The sequence below is a fragment of the Danio aesculapii genome, chromosome 22, assembly GCF_903798145.1.
Source record: "Danio aesculapii chromosome 22, fDanAes4.1, whole genome shotgun sequence".
NCBI lineage: Eukaryota > Metazoa > Chordata > Actinopteri > Cypriniformes > Danionidae > Danio > Danio aesculapii.
In genome coordinates, this window is record NC_079456.1 from 7,439,273 (window position 1) to 7,449,588 (window position 10,316).

General features: G+C 34.7%; 1 protein-coding gene across 2 annotated transcripts; it reads right to left on the minus strand.

Moving 5' to 3' along the window:
• Positions 1-622: 622 nt before the first annotated feature.
• Positions 623-10,029, minus strand: LOC130216144 (uncharacterized). 2 transcript variants are annotated; one of them, XM_056448033.1, is made up of 5 exons: positions 9,875-10,029; positions 7,831-8,157; positions 5,599-5,949; positions 3,162-3,298; positions 623-1,817 (listed from the first exon to the last, which is right to left on the minus strand). In XM_056448033.1, the coding sequence occupies exons 1-5, from the start codon at positions 9,927-9,929 to the stop codon at positions 1,773-1,775; spliced, it is 915 nt and encodes a 304-aa protein (XP_056304008.1). In that variant the 5' UTR covers positions 9,930-10,029; the 3' UTR covers positions 623-1,772. The 2 variants fall into 2 exon arrangements, with proteins under 2 accessions (XP_056304008.1, XP_056304009.1); XM_056448034.1 differs by lacking the exon at positions 3,162-3,298.
• Positions 10,030-10,316: the final 287 nt, after the last annotated feature.

The window sequence follows — 10,316 nt, forward strand, 5'->3', positions numbered from 1 at the left end:
GAGTGTAAATGCCAAGGACACTTTTTCTCAAAGTTGTGTACACTTGTGTTTTTTGTTATAAACTAAAATTAATTTGTTAGAATTTGTATGTAAATTTCTGTTGTAAACTTATAATATGCAATAATGCAAAACGGAGAATGTGCACCCTTGAAATTGAGTTGTTGCGGGTTTAAAAGAAAGAGTTGCTATTGGAGCATACCAGATCACATGTTTTGAGTTACGTGAAGTGCGAGACCATTGCATTATGGGTGAAACTGACATGGTGGAAGAAAGAAGCCAACGATAAAGCATGAGAGAGAGTTCATTAATCTGCATGGTCTATGAGGGCGCACACGGTAATCTATGTTTTAATTCTGTTAGATTTATGTATATTGTTGTAATATGTGAGTTTACATGAATGATGTTGTGTGTAGACACTGATGTTACTGGATTCAGAGTTGTCGCACATGTTCATATGCATATCAGCGGACATTTAAGTGAGAGACTGTGAAAAGGACTCTGAGAAATGCATATTTTAAATGTTATATGTTTTATTTCTTGTAGTTTTCACGGTGTTTACTGCAAAGAGAGAGAGAGAGAAAAACAAATAAAGAGCAAAGACATCAGTATGAAGCGTGGCTATCATTTTATTTAGACCAGTGCAGCTACAATAATAATAACCAAATGAGAATCAAAAGCTGCTAAGATAGTGAAAGTGAAACCACCAGCGCCTATAACGGTTTGACCTGCAATTCACAGTTATGACCAGTAGATGTCCTCACAGCTAAAAAATAAGAAAATCTGACAGTAATGATCCGTTTTGCGATAGGCTACAGTTAATAGGATAAGAAAGTGACAGTTCACAAATAGTTGCAAAATCCAACACATATTAAATACATCGACACAAATGTTGCCTTTCACAGAACAAATATCTTCTTTCCGATGACATTGACCAACTTTAGAGAGAATTGCATGGAGAATCATTTAAAATGTTCATTACATTTCCCTGAATGACATGTGGCATAAAACAGACCATCACGTGAATCAGACATGTTTTAAATTGTTGTATATAAAAGGTTGTTGTCTACATTTCATTAAACAGTATAAATGCATATCTGAGTTTTGATTTTGGAGCAGGATTTAATGTACGTCTTTTTCAGGTGTTTAGGACATACTATTTCTGCACTAAAACTGAACCTCTTTCCAAAAATTCCGCCTGGCTAGAGATAAAGGTGACCAGAGGTAACCAGAACATCCAAACTAAAAATAATGTTATTTAGGGAGTAATGCAAATGCAAAGTACCGTATCATACCTAGATTATGTTTCACTTGTGTTCTAAAGATGGATGAAGATGGGAGTGGTTTTTTAAGAAATAGAGAGAGAGAGAGGGAAAAAGAAGAGTGTTTCTCACCGTGGACACTGGAGATGGGGTGTATCTAACACATTGTTATTTGCGGTAGTAGTATTGAAGATATGCAGAGACACAATGTTATAATTCACAGTAATGCATCCTGTAAAGTGCATTGGTAACCAGTTTGGTGCAGTATTCAGGCATCCTGGATGGTGTGTATTAAAGCTGCCCACAGGGCTCTGGGTTGAGGAATTTGAGCACAGTGAGCTGAAGCTCTGCTCGTTCACCTCCTTATTCAGCACAGAGTTGATCCACATCTGATCTCCTTCAACACAGTATCAGCTTATTTAGCGCTGAGTTTCTTCATTACCTTATTCGCTTTAGTCTCTCTGTCAGTGTCGAAGTGATGGTTCAATATTTAGTTGGCAGCCTGAGTCTGACTTAAGAAGCTCTTGTGTCACTCATAGGGATGTCATCTGTTCTTATCTGTAATAAAATTCACAAAAGTTTAAAGAAATGATGAGTTAAGATGTCTTGAATTGGGCTTTCACTATTGTTTATGTAAAACAAAGTCTCTTAATGGTGTCTATATATCATCTGTACTAAATCTGCACTACAGTCATATATTACTGACCTCATTACATCATGTAAACTATAACCTTTTCTTTTGCTGTTTTTTGATAAGGCACTTACTATTCTGAAAAAAAGGTTTGTATTAATTATTTGTTTTTTATTGTTAAAGTTGACACTGTCTCATTTGATTTTGCAGTGTTAAAATAATAATAAAGGATTAAAATACATTTAACACCAAAGCATGAGCTTGCGCAAAAGTAATACTTCAAAGCTTGATTTATGACATCAGAAGCTTTGTTTGCTAGAAAAACCTCAGTATCTGGTTTAAAGACTGAGTGGTTTTACTCTTAATTTAAAACTTCAACATCATAACATCATGCATTTCAAGTGAAGACCAAATGAACACTGCCCACAAATGGATTTCCTAAATTAATTTTCTAATTCATATTTTTTATTTGCTTACTGACACTATCTTAGGCAATGTCCATTTTTGTATTAAACTACAATAAATAAATAAATATAAAATAAATAATAATAATATTCACACACACATATACATATATATATATATATATATATATATATATATATATATATACACACACACACACACACACACACACACACACACACACACATATATATATATATATATATATATATATATATATATATATATATATATATATATATATATATATATATATATATATATATATATACACACACATATATATATATGTATATATACACACACATATATATATATACACACACACATATATATATATATATACACATATATATATATACATATATATATACATATATACATATATATACATATATATATATATATATATATATATATATATATATATATATATATATATATATATATATATATATATATATATACACATATACATATATATACATATATATAATATGCAGAGGAAAAAGTGAAACCAGCGTAGTGTAGGTAAACAGATCAGTTTGGTACATATAATTGAAGCTTATGACCACTAGATGTCACATTACAACACATTGAAAAACTTTGATTAATGAACTTGATTGCAATGTAGCGGAGACAAAAGCCTTAATGCTTCACAGTTTTGTATAGCCATCACCACATTATTGTAACTTCCTACATAAATATATACTACAGCTAATAATGATAATGATAAATACAATACAAAATGTGTCAAATACATTTGCAGTTGATGCTCAGAATATTTCTGATCTTGTAACACTTACAGTGCTCGGTGGTGCTGGCCGTCTGAGCAGGCGACGCCTGTAAATCACAGCCACAAAAACAACCAAAGCAACAACCAGCAGAACAGAAACAACTATTCCTGCTACAGCTCCTCCAGACAGACGTGGCTGTGGAAGAGCTGAAGAGAAACCATCATCATTATCAGACAGTGAAGGATCTTCCATTCAGTGTTTAACATTAGCTCAGACTCACATTCACACTTTTCTGCTTTGATGTACGTTATTAAACTTATAACTGTAATAACTTTAATAACTCTTTAACACTCCCCATCTGGCCCAGCACAAGTCAAATGCTCATCATGAACAGCAGAAATGAAAACACTGGCCACAAGCTATTTATAATCAGAATAAATAATTACGATGTTCTTTGATCAACCTCAGTTTTTTCCGTCCTCCATTCAATATAAACCTATACTCACCGGCCACTTTATTAGGTACACCTGTCCAACTGTTTGTTAGCATCAGCCAATCACATGGCAGCAACTCAATTTTTTCGACATGCAGCAATGGTCAAGATGATCTGCAGCAGTTCAAACAGAGCATCAGAATGAGGAAGAAAGGGGATTTAAGTGACTTTGAACGTGGCATGGTTGTTGGTGCCAGACGGACTGGTCTGAGTATTTCTGAAACTGCTGATCTACTGGCATTTTCACGCACAACCATCTCTAGGGTTTACAGAGAATGGTCTGAAAAAAATAGTCCATTGAATGGCAGTTTTGTGGGCGCAAATGCCTAGTTGATGTCAGAGGAGAATGGCCAGACTGGTTCCAGCTGATAGAAAGGCAATAGTAACTCAAATAAGCACTCGCTACAACCGAGGTCTGCAGAAGAGCTTCTCTAAATGCACAACACGTCAAACCTTGAGGCAGATGGGCTACAGCAGCAGAAGACCACACCGGTTGCCACTCCTGTCAGCTAAGAACAGGAAACTGAGGCTGCAATTCGCACAGGCTCACCAAAATTGCACAATAGAAAATTGGAGAAACGTTGCCTGGTCTGATGAGTCTCCATTTCTGCTGCGACATTCGGATGGTAGGATCAGAATTTGGCATCAACACATGAAAGCATGAATCCATTCTGCCTTGTATCAACGGTTCAGGCTGGTGGTGGTGGTGTAATGGTGTGGGGGATCTTTTCTTGGCACACTTTAGGCCCATTAGTACCAATTGAGCATGGCATAAAGTGTGAATCATCTCAGATTGGTTTCTTGAACATGACAATGAGTTCACTGTCCTCAATACACAGTCACCAGACTGGCAAAAGGGGATCCAACGTGATACTAGTATACTAACTGTACCTAATAAAGTGGCCGACGAGTGGATGTTCAGGATTTTGTTAGAAGTCATATGTCTCAGGCTCTTCATGTAGTTTGTGAATTTTAGCAGTTTTCATTTCTTTTGCATGAAAACTGTTTTTTTTTTTTTGGTATAACAAATTTTTTTTCTTTCTTATTTAGTTTCATTTATTTATTCTTAAGGATTATACTGCTCATTATGCACACAACATGAGAATGTTGGTTGGAAGACTTTTAAGACAATTACTTTGTTAGTGATTCATAAAATGCTTAAATCTGCTAGCATGCTGCTATACAGGCATGGTTTTTTTTTACAGTTTGTTCTTTGTGACCTTGCTAAATCACGTGCATTTGATTATTAATCACAGGTCTTGGAAGTAAAGAAATTACGGGTCATTACATTTACTTTGCTTTAAAGAAGAAAATCTGTATGTAAACAAAAGATGGATCAGTAATAGCTTTATAATCACATTGCAGCCCTGTGAATCATAATCAAACTGGTAGGAAAGGTGAAGATGTCTACAGTATGTTAACTGAAATCACTAAATGTTGATTAAACAATAATATTAAATGCACTACAGAATGTTACATTTTCAAACATGTGCACAAATGTGCAAAAATTCAGTGCTGAATGAACTTAGTTTGTGGCTCCACCAGCTGCACAGCTTGTTAGTTAGGGTTAAAAGTGCATAAGCTAACCATTAGCATATTAGCGCACAGCTAGACTTTTTTACGCTTAAGTTTTACAGAATTCACTCACATGTAAATGCATCAGCCTTAGGCTAATTTGCAGGTTATAAGGTTGTATATATTTTTCATAGTGTAATACTCAAGTACTTTTAGAAAGGTTACTTTTCACTAATACTTTAAGTAATATTTACAACAGATTTTTTTTGTACTTGTGCTATTTCTTTGGCAAGTAATGGTACTTTTATTTGAGTGTGATTTTTTTTCAGTAGTTTACTCTCCACTGCTGCATATTTTGCATTTTTATTGTTAAGATAGATGGTTAAGTCAAAGCCAACACTCTAAATCCCAACAGTTTTGGGGTTAAACTTAAAGCATAGTGAACATTTTATAATTTTATTTATCCTCACAGGAAAATTTAAAGAAACGAGTACTCACAAATGATATTAAGACTGAATCTCTTCTCTTTGGAGATGCTGAAGCGTCCGTCGCTGCTGATGAAAATCTCTGATGTATAATTTCCAGAGTCTGTGATTCTGGTTTTCGTGACGGTCAGAGATCCAGTTTCATGGTGCAGTTTCAGTCGGTCTGTGAATCTCTCTTTACACTGAACATCAGTGCAGATCTGACTCTGATTTACAGTGATTTCAGCCATAAGAATCATGGCTGAAATCATGTCATCAAAATACCATGTCAGCACATGATTTGGTTCTCTTATTACAGCAGGATTAAAAGTGACAGATTCTCCCTCATGTTCCTTTAGTTCATCTTGATCACCAGCAGGATCATCTAAAACACAAAGCAATAGACTATTGGTTACAATCCGTTTTGTAGAACAGTCCAATCATCTACTAGGTAATAGCAAACTCTAAAACAAAACCATTAGCAGCTTTCTTGCTGGGGTTAGTCAAAGAAGTTGACTTGGGGTTATCACAAATAGTAGATAGTTTAGATGAAACCTGAGAGCTTAGACAGAAAGAGGAAAAGGGACTAATAAATAAATAAATAAATATATATATATATATATATATATATATATATATATATATATATATATATATATATATATATATATATATATATATATATATATATATATATATATATATATAAATATATATAAACGAGACAGTAAACTTGCTGTCTTTGGAGAATAAGAAAGCTCTCAGATTTCACTTAAACACAAAACCAATAGATTTTTTTTTGTTGATCTTCATTAATAAATAAACTAGTCGATTTTTTTATTGTAAATCCCATGTGGTAATCTTTTGTTCATCATGGGAACACTAGGATATAGTGGTCAAAAATTCATAGCAAGTGGGTTTAATTCTGAATTTTCATTGGACAAGTCTGCAGCATTTATAGCTGTAAAGTACATATTGGCCATCGAGAGCTGTTTGCAGTCACTGCACTTTTGAAATGTGAGGTGGTGCGACTGGTGATTGTTTTCAAGTACTTTTAAAGGAATTCATATTTCTAAACTTCATGGAAAGCATGGGAACACTGCACCTAGTAAATTATTACAGCTGAGATTACTGATTGTAACATGTTATTTAGTTATGTGGCTACATTACCTGACAAAAGTCTTGTCGTCAATCCCAGTGTTAAGAGCAACAAATAATAACTCGACTTCTAGTTGATCATTTGTAAAAGTGGCAGAAGGTGGATTTTTCAGATGAATCTTCTGTTGATTTGCACCCCAAACATCACTAACACTGCAGAAGACCTACTGGAAGCTGCATGGACCCAAAATTCTCATAGAAATTAGTCAAGTTTGGTGAAGGAAAAATCATCCGAGAGATCTGCAGAGTGGATGGCAACATCAACAGCCTGAGGTATCAAGACATTTGTGCTGCCCACTACATTACAAACCACAGGAGAGGGCAAATTCTTCAGCAGGATAGCGCTCCTTCTCATACTCCAGCCTCCACATCAAAGCTCCTGAAAGCCAAGAAGTTCAAGGTGCTCCAGGATTGGCCAGCCCAGCCACCAGACATGAACATTTTTGAGCATGTCTGGTGTAAGATGATGGAGGAGGCATTGAAGATGAATCCAAAGAATCTTGATGAACTCTGGGAGTCCTGCAAGAACGCTTTTTTTGCCTTTCCAGATGACTTTATTAATAAGTGATTTGAGTCGTTGCAGAGATGTATGGATGCAGTCCTCACAGCTCATGATGGAGTCAGACACAATATTCATTCTTTTTCCACTGCACCATGACTTTATATTCTATACTGGACATTATTTCTGTTCAGTGACAAGACTTTTGTCTAAGCAAAGATTAAAAATCAAGGCATGATCATATTTTATTTTGGTAAAATAAGCGTAATCTAGAGGCCTTTGCCTTTCATATAAACCACTTCTGATACCAAATGATCAACTAGAAGTCCAGTTATTATTTGTTGTTCCTAAAACTTGGATAGGCGACAAGACTTTTGTCAGGTAGTGTACATCCAGCCAATTGTTTTTTGCGCAATAAAGACTTTCAGTCTTATACAACAGCTGCTGATAAGTCAGGCTTTATTCTGTGATAACTGGCTTAAATTAATACTTAAATTAAGCTGTTTCACTGATGTCAACATTTTTGTATGGAACCTTTGGTGAAGAACCTAAAATTAAGAATACAGATAAAGAAAATGGAAGTTCTTTAAACATTCATGAATAACTCACCATGGACGGTAACATTAAAGATTTTTTCCCTGCTGCTTTTGACAACTAGATGATATTCTCCAGAGTGTGTTTTTCTGATGTCCCTGATGGTCAGAGATCCAGTCCGAATGTCCAGCTTCAATTTGTCATTGAATCTCTCAGTGCCTTCATTACACTGAACATCAGTACAGATAAAACGGAGATCTGCAATGATCTGTGCAATGCGAATTCCATTAAAATACCATATAATGTCTTTATATTTGTCTAGGTTTGTTTGAACACCAGTGTGTAGAGTGACTGAATCTCCCTCTGTTACAGATATCGACACAATGTCTGGATAGGTCGAACCTGAAGAAGACAGTCAACAGAAGCCAAAGAACAATATACATTAGTGCATCAAAGTATTAAAGAGAATGTGAGTAGATAAACATGACTAGTTTCATAATCTAATATGCAAACAAACAGCAGGAGAACATCACCGATTTTTACTTTTAACACAGAAATTCATGAGTCTCAAAGATGATCTTATACATGTCATATCAAGCTATTTTCTTTACAATTAATTTTGGCAATCCTTTGTAGCCTTCTGCCATAGCTAAAATAAATAAAAGCAGCATATTTGGTTGCACTAAACCTTCATGAAATAATTGAGGATATAGCTAAAACATGTCTGCAATGCTAGTGGATGAAGGTCCATCTTGAGCATATTATGGGTCTCTGTTGTAATTACATTTCTGTACTGATTCATGCATTCATGCCTTCTATTAGTGGCATGTTAAAACCATAAATCCTACACTGAAAAAATTATTCAAAGATGATTCCTTGGATTTACTCAAATTTTTTTATGTTAAGTGGCTGTAACCAATTTATTTGGGCTAAATTTAAACAAACAAATTAAGTTGAAAATTATTAAACTTAATTTGTTTGTTTAAATTCAACACAAATAAATTGTTTGCAACAGTTTTGCATGCAACACTTTTTTTCAGTGTATTGGAACATGTCTCAAAACAGTTATGATTTTAATCATTAAAATGTGATGTAATTAATTAATGTAATTTTATTTTACCATGTTTTTCTTGAATCTGTTTTATCTTTTGCTTTGGTGTCATGATTTGGGAATCTCTCTGTCAAGAATAAAAACTACCTAAATCAGACAGTGTTCCAGTAAGCTGACCGGGGTGTCACGAGCCAATCTAGAGGCTGCGTACACCAGGCAGGTAAAGAGAATCACAAATTCAATTTTAATTGACACTGCTTAGAAACTCGCAGGTTTCTAGTATTAAGCTGTAGAACCTGTTTTATACTAGCAGCCATTAGACATTTAAATAAGGCATAGACTAATAAAGCAGAGGTGTTTTGGTGACCTGTATATTTTAGATTGTCTTAAGCATTTATTTGGGGGTGGACACTTGAAGTGATTATTTATTTATTATTTATAAGTGTTTTTAGGTTTATGTTTTATGTCTTAATGTTCATTTGTTGTTGTTACTATGTGAGCTTTTTTGTGTGGCACTGTTGAGATGACTCTTGACTGCAAATCTACTTTCGGCTATAAATAAAGCAACCCACCTACCTTAATGATGTGGTGTTCATTAAGTAAACACTCGGAAGATTAAATATATGAACCGGCTCGAAACCGTTAATATTTCCACAACTTCAGCACTCAGTTTCCTTGTTCTGACATTTTGTATTCTGCATCTGCTAGCTATATCTTTGTACTAGTGCCATCTTGTGGTCACTAACAGTAACATCAATTATTCACTACACATTATATTTTGTTATGGAAACTTTTGTGTGTGTGTATTTTTAGCTGGTTTGTCTCCTCTAATCTAAATAAAAGATATGAGTTGTAATATAATACGTATACATGTGGGCCAATGTCAACGGGTTTTTAGTTTGCAGGTCGCAGTATTTATGTGCCCAGAAACACAGTTTCACTTAAATCTTACACGTAGTCACACAATAGTGGAACTCACCACATGAATGCGGTCAAACGAAACAAATTAAACCCATATTTTTATATAGGTATGATAATATCAAACAAGCGATAACGTTTAAGACTTACCGCAAACGAGGAAAATCAAGATCCATAAGAGCAAATTAAAGACATGTATTGTCATTTTATTGACTGAAGCATTCTCTGATTAATAAAAGAGAACATCTAGATTAGGCTAGAACGCAGTTTTGTCAGGGGAACATTAAACAATAGTCTCGCGTAGCCATTTCAGAGTGGAGGTTGGTGAACTTTAGACCAGTGGATGGTCAAGGGCCGCCCACCAGATGACGGACAGGTTAAGCAACTAACCATGTTTCATTTACTGCCGCGGGGAGTTTATTTTTTTTTGGTGACGCATTTTCTTTTCTACATAAGGATCACGCAGACTGAAGTTCAACACATTAGTTTTCTTTGTTTTATAAGCAAATGGTTTGTTGTACGAGTATCCACAGATAGGCTAATGCTTTTTACTGTTTTCAACAATGTCTTACTGTTATCTTTATTACAAAAA